The sequence below is a fragment of the Neospora caninum genome, chromosome Ia (genome assembly GCF_000208865.1).
Source record: "Neospora caninum Liverpool complete genome, chromosome Ia".
Taxonomy (NCBI): domain Eukaryota; phylum Apicomplexa; class Conoidasida; order Eucoccidiorida; family Sarcocystidae; genus Neospora; species Neospora caninum.
The window spans coordinates 800091-819324 of NC_018385.1; the positions used below are offsets into that span (position 1 = coordinate 800091).

Sequence of the window (19234 nt, forward strand, 5' to 3'; positions counted from 1 at the left end):
TCGGCCAGCAATCTTAGCTGAAGCAGCTGATGAACGCCGCATGACCAACAAGCGAAGCTCATGCATTCGATAAAGCAAGCCTGGAGTTACTCACAAAGATGACGTACAAAAGATAGAGTTAACCTCCTGCTTCCATAGTCACATGATTCAACCACTATCCAGTCCTCGCAGTCGAACCACGTGGCGGTTTTAAGCCCCAGAAAACAAATGATTACTGGATTTGAGATAGTATACGGATGAAGAACCCGCAAACTCACCCGGTTTCAAAAACCTTTCTTTGCTGTCGCAGCACTTAGTGCTGGATACAGGCACGAACGGGCACACCACGTACGAATTTGTGTTCACTGAACAACGCTTCCAACACTGAATGCCCTCTTTCTGGAATTACATTAAAACTGACACTGAAAACAGGCCGTTCATGCTCCAAAACAGTACATAGCTTTTGTCCCACCGTACAGCGCTGTGCTTCCCCAAGGTGTGACAACACAGGCATGCATTCCAGTGTTCGTGAACAAAAAAGAAGTATTTCAGCAGTTCGAGGAAAGGAGGGCTGGGCGGTGAGATGGCACACGCAAGCTGAACCGAACACTGAAGCAGTCAGGCAAACTTTCCTTTCAAGGTATTATCGTGCATTCTGAGCAAGTCACAATCTCTTAAGTCTTCCTCCCTTCAGGCCAAGACCCTTTCCCCCCATACCAAGAAAAGCCCGTCGGCCGGCCCCAGCCTCGTCCTCTTCCTTCAACCTTTCGGCACTTGCTCCTCTGGATTCATCTGCCGCAACGTCTCCGCCAGCCGAAAGTGTTTCACCCTCCTCTTTGATCTCTGCACTATCTCTCTCACCGAGGTGTCTCCCTTGCTGCCCTCCATTTGCTACACCCGCGGTGGTTTCATTGTCTGCAGCCAGGCCATGTATATCCGCTTGCACAGGGTCCTTGTATGCATCATTGGCAGTTGCCTTGCCGCCATCGTCGCGTGCGCCACCGTCGCCGTGAGGGTCCATACCTCTTCCTGCGGCAAGCGCTCTGTCAGCATCTGTGGTGTGTGTGCCTCCCTCAAGTCCTGTAGCTGAAGTGAGACTTGCCTCAACAGCTTCCTTAGCATTTGCCGTTCCGCTGCGTGACTCACCGTTCACTGCCGTATCTTCAGAACCCCCCAGTGTACTTTCTAGTGCAACGCTCGCTCCAAAAGACTTCTGCGACAGCACGCCCGCGTTCGGATTGATATCGCCTGACCCATCGCCCATAGGACTGCTCTCGCCTGCTCTGGCAGTTTCCCTTTCAGCTCCTTGATTCTCCCTCTGTGTGCCTCTGGATGCGCCCTGAGAGTCGGTAGCTAGAGCGAATCGCAGCTGAGGAGCATCCGGCAGTGGTGGGCCTTCTACCGACGCAGATATGGCGTGCTTGATAGCCCCACCTCCTTGGCGGCGCCCCACTGTCGTAGGCTTTTCAACGAATTGAGAGATGACCGCTGCGTGCTGTTGTACGAGTGTCGTGACTGCCGCCAGCTCGTTCCGGAGGTCCTGCACACTCTCTTGCAGTGCAGACAACTCCTCAGCATAGTGACGGCCCCCAAGCTGCGCTAAGACAGAATTGACTACTGTTGTCTCAGCTGACCGACCCGTCGGACTGTCACTGGAATCAGAGGAAAGGTCTCCGTGTGCGGCATCGAATGCACCACCCTGAGTGGGACTGTCGAACAGCGTACGCCTCATGGCCCACATCGAGACAATAACGCAAGCAAAGAGACAGACAACCAGCCACCAACACCGCCGACCTGCTGCACTGGATGAGGCGCGAGACAGCGAACCAAATGCCCCCGAGCTTTTCTGCCCGTCGATGAGTGCCCCTCTAACGCCAGCCCGGCTCCCATGCCGTTGAGAAGCACTACTACGGGAGCTGAGAGAGAGGGGCAGCGAGGAAGCAGATCCGGGGATGCCACCCTCACCGGAAAAAAGACTGCGAACTTTCCCGAAAATACCCGGGGAAGTGAGCTTTTTAGGGGACGTCGAGGGCTGCCTTGATGCGGCGCATGGCTCAGATGTTACGGAAGCTCCACGGGAAGTAAGGACAGAGGGTTGATGCAGCGAGGAACGGGACGGAACCACCGGCAGCTCTGTAGCGGATGGGACGCTTCGCGGACGAGGGAACACATCATCTGCCCCCCCTCCTACGGTTATAGGGTAGCTAGGAGGATCTGTTGAAGATACAAGACCGCTAGGTCGACTGGAAAAAGTAGAGACCGAAGACGGGGGCAAAGAAGCAGCAGTAGTCGCGGATGAGTCATCTGTGCCGTCCTCCGTAAACGTGTCTGAAGAACAGGCTGAAATTGTCATCGCCGACTGTTTGATGATAACATGAAGCTTGCTGTGCGACGGCCAGCTGCTAACGAAACAATCCTGGGAACAGAAGAAGGATGTCCGTCCGAACTCAGAACATTTCGGACAGCACAGGCGAGAAGTCGTCTCGTCGCCGCAGCCCTGACACGTCACCATTGTTTCCATGTGTAAAGCAAGAGATGTGCAAGGCTACAGCAAAATGTGCTCATCCGCAGCTCCGATATTGTGTGCATCTCAAGCGTAGCGAATCTCTTTGCTGTTCTGTTTCGGCGATGAAGAAACAGACAACAGCGACCAGCACCGGGGAGACAGAGTAACCAGGAAGAAAAAGAACGATAGGAAACGCAGTGTGTCCACTCCACCCGGACGGTATGCGAAGAGAGCCGGAGAGGCGTCTTGGTAGTTTGCAAAAGAACACGTTCGCACAATTAACTTATTTTCCTCGATGGCAAGCAACCATACCCAAGGCTTCCTTTGGCACCAGGGACGTCGATTTTTCGTCGGATAACAGGCGAAATGACCATAGCGCACGTGTGCAGGAACACAGACGTCGGTTTGAGGACAACAGGCGAGGCGAGCTCACGCAGTGGCCGACAGGACAGCGGCGACCGGCAACTTAGGACTGATCCGCCACATCCAATGCACATACTTTTTTATTCTGTATCATGCAATCAGCGACGTCTGCATCATAGCTGTGTTTAAAAGCAGTGCATGACACGCTGGTGACACTCGGCCGGTAATTTGCCGTCGTTAGATGCCCTGCTTCAAACACGGTCGCTGGCCGGATCATTCGGGGAGACAACCGTACTACAGTCACATAGACAGTTCCAAACAATGCTAGAAACACAAGGAATTTTCAGAAGAGGCTAGGTGGAGAGACGAAATCCTCTATTTAGTGTCAGTCCACAAAATCAACAAGGGACGGGGTTCCTCCACCACAAACAGGCCTGTTTGGGAGCTGCATGCCTGGAAAGCGTGGCAGGGTTTCCAGCCACGTTTCTCACCGGGCTGTCCGGACAGCCTGCGTCCAGAGATATGAGGACAGCTCCTTCCGTGCCCTGTCACTAGAATTCCCGCAGTATGCTTTGGGCAGTTTTTCGCAAGTGATCCCCTGAAGAACTGAGCAGATGTCTTTTTTCGTGGAACTGTGACGTCACTTTGCCCTGTTTGTGCATCTTCCGTCCACGGTGGTTGCATGCGAATTCGAAACCGCCTGCTTGTTCGATTGTCTTGCATGATCTCACGCTTGAGGACTGGAGTGTGCATACTGATCAACCGGCGACCGGCAGCTGAAATCTAGAGGGGAAACCCTTCTTGGCAACGCATAAAAAAATCACTAGGTTTTCGCTGGAAGGCTGCAGCAAGTGACGTACGACGAACAGGCGACCCAACACGTTCGCGTGGCAGCGGTTTTCGATACGTGTGCGGTCACCAGTGTCGCTCTCGAAGGGAAGCACTGCTTCCTACACATACCTGACGTGGATCGACCGACATCTCTCTACAGAAAATACTTCCCACTTCCAAAGCCGCCGAGCATGAATGTGCATATAAGCTGACGCTTGTCAGAGAGAGAAAACTGCTTCCCAGATGGTGCCTAGAACACGCTCGTTTCCGGGTGCGTTGTGCACTGGAAGACCTAGTTGCGCTGAGATAGCAAATAACTCTAGGAAATAAAGAAGCAGTAGTAGAGTACCTGCAATCATGTCCATACTCAAGGTTTCCGCAGAGGCGTCAGCCAACCCGGAATAGAGGAGCCAAGACTACGGTTATTCTTCTCCAGCTGGTGCATAGGGAAGGAAGCGTCCAAGCGGGAGAGAAGCAGATTTGTGGAACTCAATCGCTAAAGACAGAGCTCGTCGCATACTGAAACGAGCTCAGCACTGCTTGCGGGAAATATGGAGTCGGTTGATCAATAACTCACGTCGCCCTCGTCAACAGTCGGCGGCAACCTGTGTCACCAAAAAGTAGAAGCAGACTTGAACGTCTCGTCTCATTACTGAAACAGAGACTGCCCTGCCACGGGACGCTGAATTCTTGAATCACATTATCACGGCAAGTAAAAAAAAGCGCGCCCCTCGCGTGTACCTTCTGAACCGGAACACTGAGGGTGTTTTGTCACTTCCTAAATGTTCGGATTAGTTCGAAATTCATCTACTGCAGTCAGACGATTCAGACTTCTCCAGCCTTTTTCTGCACGTGAGGCAATAGCATTTTAATGTTTCTGCGCATCTCGGCACAGCCAAAAAGCACTTTACCTGGCGAGATCCCCCGTGTGATGCGGAGAATTGCCGTGCCAGCGTTTATCACGTCGCCGCTTGACTCAGCTCGCCTTCCTCTTGACATCGAAAATGATTGGGCAATCACATTCTTTAATCTGACATTATGTTATGAGAAAAACCGTTTTCTACTGTTGCGGAACAGCATGATAATCGATCTGCGTCACGGAATAGTGCTAAATCGGTTTTTCCCGAGACAGGCAACAGAAACACGGAAGGCAAACGCCCGCAAGGGACACTCATTCTCTCTCCGAACGGCCATTATATTCCACTTTTCCTGATAGCACCACTTTTTCAAACAACAATCTCCCGTCGGTGCACCACACATGTCATTTTTGGCCTCGATATTCGTGTACACTCTTCCCGAACTGTCCCACTCCACCCGCCAAAGAAAGCAGACAACCAACAAAGGCCAGTGTGCATCTCTTGTGCAGCCGAAATAGAAAAGCAGGCAGGTCTTCCGTTACTGTTGTAGCAGTCCCCTATGAGGATCAGGCAGCGATAAGTACAATCCCCGGTACTCATTTCCGGAACCACATTCCATGCGCAGAAGGAAGCAAAGATGAAGGCATTTTTGCCAAGATGAGGCTGTGATGTTCACCGCGTGCAGGTCTTCTCTTGGGCGTGCCCGTTCCCTTCTGTTGGCGGCACCACGACGAAGCCCCCAGGACTGCCACCCTATGCCATCGATGATCCGTGTTGTTGCTTCTATTGTGCGCGGTAGCTACCAGCTCATGGTTATCAAAGCGGCTTATCGTAGCCTGTAGCGAACTCACTGTTGCAGTTTTATGAGAGCATGGAACAGTTTCTTCTGACTTCTTCTCCGAACTCCACGGGAATGCTTCCACCTCTGAAAGCTTGAGCACCGAATTCTGCCAGCATCTTCTGGTGTGCACCCTTGTCTCCGATCTCACGTTTACTCCGCCTTCTCCTGCAAGGTCCTCTGTTTCTCAGCCTCGTCAAGATGCTTCCCCAATGTCACAGGCCCCTCAGTGCCAAGGTCCTCTCGAGTCAGCGCTGGTACATCCAACGTCATATTCTTTCCTCGCAACTTCCGTTCAAACTCTGTAAAAGAAGTCGGTGTGTCTACCTCTTTGCCTTGCATAGCTTCCCATTTGTTCGTGTTGGCTGTCAAAATTGATAACAACGAGGCCCTGAACACAGGAACAACGTATCACCGAATAGCCTCCACGTCGGAGCATGAAGTAGGATGTGACAACCAAGTCACAACGCACGGTTCGTTCCACAAAATACTGTCATTTTCAAAGCAACAACCTCATGCACCCGTAGGGTCGGAGCTGCTCGCTACAGCAGAATGACGAGGGCAAGATGTAGATGCAGCAGTTCCACTGGGTCTTTGGTTTTTACACTGCTCTGACTTACATGAACGTGTCATGGTCGTCTGTGGGCTGGAGCTCCACAAGGAGAGGCATAACGACGTACGTAAGGAAGCCGACTTGGGACGTGGGAAGCTGGGTAGCTTGATCACGGTTACACAGAGGAGAAACCGGAAGCCCAAGCCGCTTCTCCTCGTCGCCTTGAAGATAAAATTCTAGAGTTACCCGCATTGACCACTCAAAGTGCTCGTCCCAATTCACCAGTCCGTGACTTATGTCCGCCGCCCTAATACAGCCTTCCGTTATTAAGCTGAACGACACAACAGAAGAAATCTCCGGAGAAGTTTGAAGACCATTTGTGTGTGCTTATACAAAATAAGTCTTTCCGCAGTTACTATGGGGGGACGCATTCAGCGTCACGTGCATTTTTACTTGCAATCGCTTCGTTGGGGTGGAACTTCCTCCTTACTTCTGGTTCGAGTGAAAAGCAAGAAAAAGCACAGCGAAGGTCTAGAGAGCTACGGCCTCTCACATTGTACGTTAGTGAACTTACTATTGATCCTCGGCATTCTGTGACATGTTGAACTCCGGCGACTTCTTCCTGTTTCTCACTCTTGTGAGAAAGTCGAAATGACTCTTCATGTCTGTCGCTAGGATCAGATCGATCACCAGTCCCCGAACGCTCCTGAAAAACTAAAAAAAGACAATAGACGCAATAGAAACCGGTCAGCACGTGACCGTTAAGTTCTCTACCATGCAAAGGAAACCCGTCCCCGCCCTTCAGACACGAATCTCATGCACTACCGCTCAAAAATGTCGCTTGGTCTGATTAGTAAGCAATCGTCCCAAACCTTCAGACGGTGTTACGCGCACCGCCGCTTTGTGGCTAGCAGAAGTGGAGAAAATAACTCTCACATAGACACAAAAACGCGCGGGTGCGAATGCACTGTGCCTATCAGGCAGCAAAACTGCGGCACTGCTCACGTATGGGAACGTCAATCGGAATATTCACGCGATCCGCAAGTTTTGACATTAATTACAGGTACGAACAGGGAAACCTCGACCACGAACAGGAGCTACGCGTGCGTTGCTCGTGTTCATGTGTCTTACATTAAAGCATATTATTGATTTCAGAATCTGAAAACTGAAACAGGGCCCCGGTAGTTGTCGTCAGAAGAAAATACACTTCTCTGCCCTTCCTTCTACAACCTAGTTCAGCTTTTTGCATGTGGACCATAGTGATGATTCTGTTTAGAGACGGGCCAGCATGTTTTCTCTAATACGACGGTAGAAACACGCACTCACAGCTCTTACCTCAGGGGACGTCTTCTCGAAGATGTTGCAACCCCCACTAGAGAGAATGCGGAAGGTGAGGGCCGCGTGAAAATTCTCCAGGACAGATGAATCATTGTATATGATGCTCTGCATGTGCATAGGATACAGTTCACAGCAAGACCCGGAAGCAGAATACGCATCGTTTTACATACGAGGAGAAGGAAAGCCATTAGCAGCGACACCAGTAGAGGAGGTGAAAAATTTTCACTCAATATGAACGGTTGCAGTAGTTTCTGAGCGAATACAATAGCGCTGAATCTTGTCGAAGGCCCTTGCAGCTGTAGAAAAACAAACCAAAACCGTCCCCTCCCCCCCCCCACATACTGTAACGGGATAATAAAAAGAATAGGATCACGTTGTTAAAGAACGGTGTGTACCCCCTCTTCTGTCCTGGGGTTCGGCCCAGAAGAAGTTCACGAAGGCTCAGGTTCCGTCTGCATGTGCCGACTGACCGCTAGGTGTGAACTACTCGTCAGGAAGGCATTGTTTCGAGCAGGATGGCCGACGTCATGGCACAGGGAAGCCAGGCGAGCCGCTGTCAACGCTACCACATGACAACTGACAGCAAATGGAAATAAACCAGAACAGGAGACGGAGAGGTAATGGTACGGCTATGTCCGCTCGTCATTTCAGCACAACGCATATCTGTTCGTTGACCATATGTCTACATCGAGTTTCGCTTCTAGATCTTTCTCTGCAGAGGAAAGGTGCGAGTACCGCATCTGCTAGATAGGCTTGTCACATGCTCGAAAGATCCATGAGCTAGCTTAAAAGAAAAGTCAAAGCTTCATTGCCTTTGGATTCTGCCATTGCCCTTGACCATCTCGCTACGTCAACCTCCAGTCGGACAGTGACTGTGTCCATTGTCCTAGTGCACAAGACTACTTGAATCCCGCTTGTGATACAAAGAAATCTTGCTTGTTGGTGTAAAGCAGGGGGTTTACTCAGAAAAGACTTTGAGCGCATTCAACATGCGTGCCATCATGAAGGCCACCTGCACAGGAAAACGCGCACGCATGTTTCCGCTATCTTAAAGTGTCATCCTCTTGACTGAGGACCAGCCAACAGATCCGGAAAGCAAGTTGCCTCTATGCGCTCGGACAACAACGGTGAGGGAACAAGTCAAGCCTTTAACACTCATAGCTCGTAGCAGATTGGGGACATCATCCCACGACGCGTAAGCCTGCTGCCGTTAGTCCCATCATTCTTAGTAAGATGCAAGAGGTTCGTCCCCCAGCTATTAATGATGCCGCACTCGACAGAATCTGGTAGACTATCAACTAAGGAGGGAGGCGTTATGCAGCTTCACAAGTGGACGTAGAATGGATCGAAGGCAAAGGAGAGAAGACACACACGCAGGTCTCGGAGAGGGGGCAGACGCAACGCGGGGCTGGGGATCTAAAGAAACAAAGGGAATGAATTGCATAGAAACTACGTCAGGTTCACTGAGGTGTGATAAACGGGAGAAAAGAAGAGGTCGAAAAGGAATACGATTTCGTTCCGCATAACCTAGCGGCAGAATCTGCACGCTATCCTCTGATAAGCCACAAAATCGGTTCCACAATCGAGCGAATGAACGACATCACTGTAGCCATTAGATCTGGGAAATATTTCGATTTTTTCGAAAAATAAGTAGGTGTAAATAATCTTCTATAAATAATTAACATAATTTATTCCAAAAATACTATAATCGATGTTGTAATACAAATCTAGAGAAATGCTTTTTTTTCTTGTTTTAATTCCTTCAAAAGCTTTTCCGCAGTAAAGCTTCACAGGGTCTTTCTGTCCTGATGTAGAAAGTCTGTATCTTTACAAACATTTCTATTTCACCGAATATTTCTAATGCAAGGCCTTAGTTTCCACGCTGTATCATGTGAAAAACGAGACAGTGAGCTTTGCGTAGCGTGACAAGCTTGTCTGCCTGGCGACGAATACAACACCAACTGCCCCGCATTTCATCGCACCGGGGACGAGAAGTTGCTTCTGCGTTCCTATGCAAGGCAGAACAAGGTTGCGCAATCTCAAGTTCTTCAGATGTCTCATGTACCCAGCAATGAATGATCCCTGCATGCTTCTTAATGGAGACGTACCATGGCACCGTGTACCGCATTATGGTAGGGATTATCCTGATAATATTGGTCAGTCCTCCAGAGGAAGTTCCGCAAAACAATATCTTCGCAGCTCCACCCTTCCGCGAGAGACTTAAGCAACGCATAGCCAACTTCAACTAGAACACGGTTGCCTGTCTGTAGATCCAGCTGTCGAAAGGGAAAGAGAAGCAACCCCGTAAGCTGAGCGGCTGAAAAACTTTGGCCGAAATAGCGTACGCAGCTTTGTTCGGCCACCTATCAATGCCATCTATCTCAAGAAGTGGCATAGGAAGAAAAGACAAGAAAACTGATAACAGAAGGAAGACATCGCTGCCGCCAACTGTTTCAAAGGATCAAGCAGCAGGCAATTCACGGTGAGTATAGATCCCAGACCGTTTCTCACCTCAAACCAAGAGACAGAGATACCCGATCGGAGAGCCGCGACGATTGTCCCTGTCTGAATACGATGAAGACGATATAATTACACAAACGAGATGTGAACAAGAGAGCAACACTCCTCCTCGAGGTGTGTATGTTGGCTGGTTTTGTCTGTGGTGCTAGAAATTGCAATGAACTTAGTACAGGAAGCACAGTGGCATCCTATCATGCGTCCACAGAACAAAATAGGTCCCCAGTAGATCTGAAAAAACCGGTTCGGGTGCCTTGAAGGACACAAAGAGCATCCGATCGCCACGCTTTCTCAAATGGTCTTCTCTTCGCTGGAGAAAATGCACACTTTACGTTCGCTAGCGCCTCTCTTCTCGCGTTTCTATCAAAATAGCAGAGAAGGTGAAACGGAACAGCTGAAACGATTGCAAGAAGTCAATGGCTGTGTGCAGCTGAAGAATCGGAGACGGAAAACGAGCTGGCTAGCTGATGGTAGCAGCATGAGTGTATACCAACACTGAGACGTACGAAACAAAGGACAGGGACATCCGTAGGCCACGCTGCCGTGAGAGATGGCTGGCCTGCAGCAGACAGGAATAATAGTGTCTCTGGAGTCGAGATGAACGTACAGGTTTGTCCCTTCTCTGAATGTGGCGAGCAACCGTCTTTCTCGTTGATCGTGTTCGCATCTGGCTCTCCGACGAACTGAACCTCCATCAACTTGGCGCCTCTTCGACAGTCTGTCACTGGCCTCCGGTAGCACACATCAGCAGGTGTCTCTGCCTTCTATATGTGCTATTTTCATCTTTTCTTCACGGTCCCCCTTCTTTCAGAGAACTGTGACATTTCGATGAGTCCGTGGAATGTGTGACAGTTTCTCTCCTTCGTCTCTCACCTCGCAAGACAGACCCCGTCGTCGATGTCACCGTTCTTTCTGTGCAGCATGACTGTGACCGCGAGTGCAGCAACTGGTTATCTGGGCGAAAGTGCAGGGAAATTCCTCTTGTGATCGCTTTTGGTGGCTCGATCTGATACCCTTGAATGTAACACTGTAGAAACGCCACAAAGCACCGGCAGCAAGAAACGATTAGGTTGACTCCCACTGGCGCCCGAATAAACTGATGGTAGCTGGTAGCAGCATGCGACGTCCGAGAGAGAGGGAAACAGACAAAACAAAGCTTTTTTGATTTTGCGGCGAAGGCTCGGATGCAGGCCTGCACTGTGTTTCTGGTTGTCGGGCCCGATCGGTCCTGGAGATTACAGATTGCCACAGGTTCTTCCAACTGTTGGCAGGACTAGCAGTGCCGCAACGCGGAAATGAGGAAGAAAGGCATGCCGTACCCGCAACAGAATTCCCCATGGCATCAAAAACGCAAAACGGGGTCAAATATGATCTGACCGAAACGCCTACTAATCAGGCCGCTGATGCAGCATGAGGGGCGGGATGGCAGTGTGGTGTTGAGAGACAAGCGCGGCGAGGTACAAACGAGAAATAGGAGAGCGGTACGCAAGCAGGAAGAAGAACAACAGAATGGAAAGGGAGAAACATTGGTATCAAGAACGAACGAGGGAAAATCGGAACAGGAAAGAACGCCGAAGCGGCCGATCGTTACCTGCTCTCGCAACCGTTTATCCACGTAGGTAGCGTAGATGTTCGGACAGCGAGTAAGGAGCTCGAGACTCTCTCCAATGAGGTCAGAAGCATACGTGATATGAGCTTTCACTGCGATATCACTTATGCTCTGTTTGCATTGGTCCAAAACAGAGACAGCCTGGAAGGAGCAGCCGGATACCCGGAAAGTACCGGAACCCGAATGAAGCCGAGAGAGTCAACACGCGAACAATTATCATTTCGAAAACCACTTTGGCTGGTGTTAAGGTCGTCACCACACCGCGTTGCGCTGTTGATCTCTGAGTCTCCGTGTCAATGTTTACAGGCGGAAGAAGTGTGGACACGTGGGGGAGCTTGGATGTGCTGTATGTTCGGCGAACACAACACAAAAACTGGCTGTTCTTCCTGCCCATCTCACCCTTACCTCTTTGCAAATGGCCTGGACTCTATCGAGCCCAGACACAAGGGATCTCCGTCTCCCCCGTTGCGAGCTCCGCCTGTGGGCTTCCACAGTCTGTTGGATCAGCTGAAAGAAGACGCACGCTGGCAGATAAATTCACAGGTAGTTAAAAAGGTATAAAGGCACCCATAGTTGAGGTATCCAGCTAAACAAATACATTGATGAAATGTGTACCCACGCATATACATACAAAAGTAAATATATAGCAACAGAGAGGCCAAATGCATGAACGAGCAATTCGGCAACTGAAGCTAAGTACCACGAGCTGTCGTTTTCTACACTCTCGAAATCGCAGAATCTTTTCTCAGGATCAGACTGACCAGCTATTACCTATCCACGAATGCATTCACGCACTACCGAAGAGTGTAGTGTCAAAAGAACGTACAGTGTTGCCACGATGACAGGGGTAAAGAATAAAATAACGAGTTCTGTTCTCTCATCATGTGGCCGTGAATGCGAAGGCTTCGCGGGAAACCATCCACGGCTGCATGAAAGACATATGCCATTGTTGCGAACTCACCAGCCACGTCAAGAATTCTTCTCTCCGCTTCACTTCCGTGCACACATTCGCGGCAAGAGAAGCAAGCAGGAAAACGCTGGAGGAAACGATGCGAATTAGACTGGAAGAGAAACAAACAACACAAGAACATCACAGCTTATTGTCTGCCTTGCATGGAAAGGTTGCACCTTACAACAACCAGAGAACCAGAGAAGACGGAGACTCATACTATTCGGCCACACAGGCGAGCGACAGCCAGCGATGCCAGTGTCTCTGACACAGTGACGCTGGCTCTGCTATCCAGTCAAGTGCTCTCACTGCTGGAGTGGGCTACGAAAAAGTGGAGCCATGATTAGCTACAAGAGAACGACTCAATCTGCCCACGAACCACCAGCCTGCATCAAGAGAAACCTTCCCTCCCCGTTGCGAAACAACAGTTCATCCTGATTCTGGAAGGTGATGGCGTCAGGCAAGGCACGCGGTTACCACCACAAAGAATTGGAGATGCTACACACTGTCGGTAGAGAAAGAGAAGAAAGATGGGAACAGGTCCGGAACGGGAGGCAGCGGCAAGAAGCAAGAACTGGACTAACAAAGATCGCATCCAGGAGAGGAAGTTCCCCCAAAAGAAGACGCATGGGCGGGGAGCAGAGCACGGAGAGGGGCCGACAGCAGTTTGTGCCGACACGCGGCAGCTTACAAAGGCCAGACGAGGACGGACATTCGTGCGATCCCGATTAAGGATGAGACGGCTTGTAAAAGGAACAGCATAAGCTGGTGCCAAAGTGAAATTCCAATCCGTCCCGGAATCACATGGCTCAAGAAGAGCACCAGAAGGAAGAAATAAGAACTCACAAGAGCATCGATGAGATTCACATCCAGGAGGGCCGACACAAGATGACTCTTGTAGCATGCTTCGCGCGATGGCGCAAGTTGGGAAGACAGAGGCAGTGTCTTTACGTCTGGATGATGAGCCGGCAGAATCTCTCCGGGTACCAGCCGATAGAAGAGAATAATTACTTTCACAGAGATAGCAAAAGAAACGACTGCAAGATTAAGACCGGAAACCAACCAATAAAGGGTTTGTTCCGCATGTCTTACCATCGACTGTCGGAAAAGCCAGAATGCAATCGTGAAGAGAGTACACCACGCAGTGGATGCCGCTAGACAACCATGGAGAATAACCAAAGGCGTATGACCTTGTAGATACCATCCAGTATGCACAGCAGCTAATAGAAATGCATAAAAGCAAAGAGAAACAAGAAGGAGAACCAAAGAGATAAATGGCAGACGCCTGGCACAAAATCGATTGATGTTGAATCCAAATTCTGCCTCAAAGTGGGAATCGACAAACATCAAACGGTGAAGAAATAGAGCCTTGCCAATCAACTGGAGGGGGCGGCGAGGTTTGGGGGAGGGAGAAGTGACATCCCGTAGACCGAGGCGGAAAGTTCGTCTTCGGTTTGGCCGTTGTAAGAAACTCCAGTCCGTTGGTGTCGACTGTCCGGATGCTATACAAGAACAAAGAGACAGCCGGAAAAGACGTTCAGGGACAAGAAAGCCAGGGACAAGAAAGCCAGGAACAACACTGGAAGAGAAACAGACTACCAGCAGCGATGCGACAAAAGATAAAAAAACAAGTGTGCTCAGAAGGATCATCGATGAGTGAGAGAGGAGACACATGGGAAACGGCACAAGTACCTCTACCGTAGATATCCATTCTCTATAAGTTGAGTAAGGTCGCCGTTCGAAAGAGGACCCCAATGTATTCCGTCTGTTCCGACAGGTCAACAGTGGAGCCTAGCACCTTCCAAAGCATAAACAATATTCGTAGCAGAGACCGTTAGCATTCGGCTCGCGTCCTTTATATGTTGCATGCACCCGTCGAAATCCCTTCAGAGGGGCTACGCCAACTCAGGCACATCAGTTTCGGATATGTACGCCCATTTCTGAAGGCCATACTAGAAGCAACAAGGCTCTCCAGTGCGAGAAGAGCCAACGACGTCTCCAGAGTGAAGGCCCAGAAACAGGAAATGAGTGTTACGGCAAACTGCTTCACAAGCCAGAAGGTTAGGCACTGTCTTGTCTACAAAGCTATTAAGACGTATACGTTGCCTTGCCATGGGAACAAGACCTCTCCTATGCACTCCCCTTAAATTATTTTGAACCATGCCTCTTCAGTGTTTTTCGTGTGTTTCCGAAGATAGAAAGACTCACAGTCTTCATGTGCACTGTTGTCGGAGTTTCTTCTCGCACGTCGTTTGGCTGCTGCCTCGCATCGTTCTATGGTTACATAGTCAACGTCATCCATGAAAATGGATTCAACAAGATGTTCAAGAAAATCCCATGCTTTTCGGCACATATTTTGTTTCACTTGAAGAAGCACTTCCTTCTGAACAAGCTTTGAGTCGATAGAGTCATCAGCATGACGACTAATCTGTAGTGCTGATCCACCACCGCTCTGTCCTACCGCGTCATTACCCTCTTCGAGATCTCTACCGGAAGACGAGAGGAATGCGCGTCCTCCTGTCCGGCTCTCATGGGTGCATTCCGGGCGCTTTTGGTCCTCAAGGGATCCACCTGTAACCATCTCCTCATCCCAGTTAACATCATCAAAATCAAATTCATCTTTCTTCCCTGAGTTCACAAAGTCGTCTGTGGCGTGCCCATGATACCCGCGCTCTGCAATATTTATCCCTCTTCCTCCTAGGGCAGCTGATCCCCCTGTAAATAACTCTTTATGTCCGCTTGGAATCCCTGGTGACGAACTATTCTTTGAGAAACCCTCACTGTGCTTTCCGTCGTCCCTCTTGTGGTTTTTGAAAACTTGAATGTGATGTCTTCCCATTGCAAATGGCAGATTGTAGCCACTAAATGAAATGGGCTCATAAAGCGGTGTATGCTCCTGGCGATGTAGATCACCTTAGGAAGGCGTCCGCGCATCCAGAAACGGGAGATGACGACTCCTGCTGCCACTCCTGCCGCACTGACTAGTTTCCTTTAACGAAGCCGGCCGCCGAAAAGGAAGTGGCCGAGTTCCGTCTTGCGGCTCTCTAGTTTGTTGGGGCTGTTCCAGGGATCCACAATCAGACTCTGATATTTACGTCCATTGCGTGTACCGTGAAGAGACGGAGAGGAGGAAGGCAAAACGGAGGGCAAGCCTCCTGCGAAGTAGTAGTAAGAATATGGAGGGAGAATAACGAAGCCTCCAACACAGAGAACATACTCCCATCCGGAGTTCAAGGCAGAAACGCGCTCAATCGATAAGGAGCGGGATAGATACGTCGGATCAAGGAGAGAGGAAACTCAGACTTCTCAGAGAACAGCAGTGCTCATCAAAGAAAAGCAGGGGTATGCATCATCGCAATGATGCGATAGTGTTTCCAGCAGGGGGCACGGACAAACCTCGGATACCAAACCGAACTACCCGGGAGCGGTTGGACTCCAGAGTCCTTTGGCACGACTCAACAGGTGTTCCTAGGGAATCGTGAGCTCGAGCAGCAGAATTAAGCGGTAGTAAACGGGAGCTCGCCTTGGAGGTTCGAAGTTCGCATGGATGAAGAAGACAAGAATTGTGACACCCACAAAACGACCTCTCTCTGCTGAAAAAACTGAAGCCCAAAAAACACAATGCGACTTAGGGGGCGAAACAAGAGAAAGCCCTGCCGACACTACTTCGGAAAGGTCGTAGCAAAGAAAGGTGGTGGGACCAACGGCAGAGTCAACAATAGTGACGGAATACGGACACGGAAGGCGCATACGTGTCTTGGAGGGATGCAACTAAACGAACTGATTCAAAGAAGCCGCAGTCTCATATAACGACAGCCTGGAAACGAAGAAGGGAATAACGAAATAAAGTTGCTCGTTGTGCCCGCTTCTACAACATCGGAGGAGTACCGAGTCAAGAAAACGTGCCTCGGAGCCGCCGGCATCAGCAGTGTCTCAGAAGATTGAAAGAAGCACAGAATATTAAGTGAGCGGCATTAGTCATTACAAAGTTGACTCTTCGACTGTTAGAAGCGAACACCAGATACGGCACAAGGAATAGCATCCTGGTTTGACATTGTAACTCACCGACCAATGGCCGCTACAATGAAGTCGACCCTGCTGCCGCGCAGGCCCCTTTTGCTTGCACACCGGTAGGTCACGGCCCTCACGGTCACCTGCACACTACGTCACTGCCACATAAGGAAGACACACTGGAAGCCGAAGGAGGCACCGCGGCTTCTTCGAGCCAAGTGACGTGCTGGTGCCTCGAGGCTGTGGGTGTACAGATTAAATTGGACTCGTAGCGTGGTCAGTAGCTTATCCTAGTGTTGATGGCTTTGGAACGACGGAGAACAGTGAGGTGGGGCTTGCTCGTTAATAGAACAGCGCACCGATCGCCAGGATTTCAAACGTTACATGGGTTCACGGTCGCGGGGAGTTCAGCCATACAGTTTTGCATATCGGTGCCGCACCAAGCAGAACCCACGTTGTCGATTTCGATGTGCCGTCGGACTTTTCCCGCCACTTTCGTGCGTCCTGGCAAGAGATGTCTCTGTATGCAGGCCTAGTTTATCCAGAAAAATTGAAGACGTCAAACAAAACGCCGAGCTTGATCCGGTCGCACAAGCGGTGCTAAACTATGCGTCGTATTCGCCTGTCAACAAACGACGCCAGCACGCTGGGTTTCTGCGCTCGTAGTGCCGCGCTGGCAGCCCGTACGGGCGCGACAGTGACAGAAAACAAACTCATCCAGTAGATATGACTTTCCTGAAAACCAGTCTAAAAGTCACTGTTGACACGGGCGCCGCTGTAATCAGTACCCCTCTACATAGTGCACCTCTGGTGAAACTCGTGACATGAAAAATCTGTGTTACTCTAACTGGCAACGGTACCTGTCGTACCATGGGAATATTCATGCATTTGAGCAGGACACGTCGAAAAAACACCGAAGGCTGATGATCGCCTGTGCTCTTGCTCTGAGACTGCGTAGATGTAGAGCACCTGCTGACGATTGCTCTCGGAAAATAAGATTTATGCAGTTGTGTCTGATCTTCAACATGGCCTGTGTTCTTTCCCTCGTGATAGCGGTGTTTGGCGCATACAGCCGTCGTGTGCCCCGTTCCGAACGAGCCACCTGCGCGGATCGCAGAGATCTGGTCTTCAGTTTCAAGCAGACGACTCTTGGCATCACGAATGCTGTGGTCTCATTTCGTATTGTATGTCCATCACAGATAGATCGACCAGTGACATGCAGTATTCTGTTCGAACAGCCGTAGTGGTATCCGCTCGACTACTGTAGCCGTCCACCTACCTCGGATGCGGCCTTCCTGCGTTAAGAGGAACACGCCGTTGCAGCTCACGCAATCGCGCCGGCACTGCCCTGCGGACATTCCTTCTGTTTTCTCATTACGATGGGACTTTACTAATGTCACGAGCACGCGTTCAAAAAATTGTTACTAGACGAAAGGACAACTGCTTGGCAGAATGGTGCCCAGTCCTATTCACGGGGACGTAAAACCCGGGAGCCGGACACAATCGGCTTGTGAATGCCAACTCGTCGCTCGCGTGCTACTCTCGATTCCGTTTCCAAACCGTCGTGTAAGTGCTCTACGAAACTAGGCAGCAAGGGAGCCCTCCGATACAGCTAACCGCTTTCGATCTTGAAATGATCTCAGAAAAGCTGAATGAAGCCTTTGAAAATACACAGTATAAAACTGACTTTTGAATGAAAGGAAGTTATATATGATGTTTGTATGTGTCGTGTGCAGGCGAAAGCGATGTTAGCAACGTGGCATTACCAATGCCGCCGTCAAGTGTGCGCGGCTCCTACGAGCAGATTGTCAGCACGTGATTCACTGAAGACACTACTCGAACACAGCTTTACGTGTTGTTTTCACAGTCCTCGATTTTCCGATGCACAGAAAACGGGCCCAGAACATCAGCTCTTTCCGACTTGCACAGTCCCCTTCAGACTGAACGGGAAATGGTCACAAACGAGAGGTGCACATTTTGCTACAAATCTTTGGACCACACTTCAAATTCTGCACTTGAGGGGCCACATGACGCAACCCACAACAAAGATCATCCACATAACGTTGTGGTTGTGTACATTGATTAGACCTTCAGCAAACGGGCTGGCGGGGTCGTGGCCTCCCATGAACATGCGCCAATTTTCCGGGTGATCATTTCGCGCTGGAGCACCGGCTCTACGAAGCTGAAGTGGTCCCGCCTTCCCAGTAGTAGCCGAAACTGCCTGTGATGAATTCCTCGAGAATCTTCGCGCGAAGAACGAACTAAAAACATCGCTCACGGGCATCGTCGATGGGACGATCGGTGCCCGTCCGGGCGGACTCTGCGCCATGACACCACCTAATAACGTGAACAGTGGTGGCCTGCACACACAGAACGCACAGGAAAAATAAAGCGTATCGAAGGCTCACACTCATATCCAGCAGACATTACAGAAACGCTCGGCAGTCCCTCAGCACCACGGGCTTATCTGCATATCGTCGATATGTGCCTGCTAAACTTTGAATGTGAAGTGTCCATTACAGAGCACTTCGAAACGTGAAGAGTCATGCATATGACACCTTTAGTAGAGAATGCCTATTCAACTAAATACACAACGGTTACATTTTCATTCAAAAAACTTCACGTCATAGTGTACGGCTGATTGGGACCGCTGTAGACTAAAACGCCTCAACAGCAGCTGTATGCGCATCATGTAGACTACCACTGAGAAGACGGCACGGTCCAATATCACAACAGCGTGAATTGGGCACAATTAAGTGGTATCCAAGAAAAGAAGGCGAAAACACGGAAAAAACATGACAGCAGGGATACTAGCCTACGCTGCCTGGGCAACAGCACCTATAAACGCGACAGTGACGAGACTCCCCGTTTAGTAGTCACGAC

General features: G+C 50.1%; 3 protein-coding genes across 3 annotated transcripts; all 3 read right to left on the minus strand.

Annotated features, from left to right (window-relative positions):
* Window positions 1-643: 643 nt before the first annotated feature.
* On the minus strand, window positions 644-1720 carry NCLIV_000960 (conserved hypothetical protein; the record flags this gene model as incomplete). Its single annotated transcript, XM_003879588.1, has 1 exon — window positions 644-1720. The coding sequence occupies one exon, from the start codon at window positions 1718-1720 to the stop codon at window positions 644-646; it is 1077 nt and encodes a 358-aa protein (XP_003879637.1).
* A 3807-nt stretch (window positions 1721-5527) lies between these two features.
* NCLIV_000970 (hypothetical protein) lies at window positions 5528-13054 on the minus strand (the record flags this gene model as incomplete). Its single annotated transcript, XM_003879589.1, has 11 exons — window positions 5528-5765; window positions 5995-6258; window positions 6502-6641; window positions 7263-7370; window positions 7736-7841; window positions 8228-8277; window positions 9374-9541; window positions 9777-9830; window positions 11374-11532; window positions 12353-12452; window positions 13032-13054. 11 exons carry the CDS (start codon window positions 13052-13054, stop codon window positions 5528-5530), a joined length of 1410 nt encoding a protein of 469 aa, XP_003879638.1.
* A 5299-nt stretch (window positions 13055-18353) lies between these two features.
* On the minus strand, window positions 18354-18680 carry NCLIV_000980 (conserved hypothetical protein; the record flags this gene model as incomplete). The annotated part of the gene is made up of 1 exon (XM_003879590.1): window positions 18354-18680. One exon carries the CDS (start codon window positions 18678-18680, stop codon window positions 18354-18356), a length of 327 nt encoding a protein of 108 aa, XP_003879639.1.
* Window positions 18681-19234: the final 554 nt, after the last annotated feature.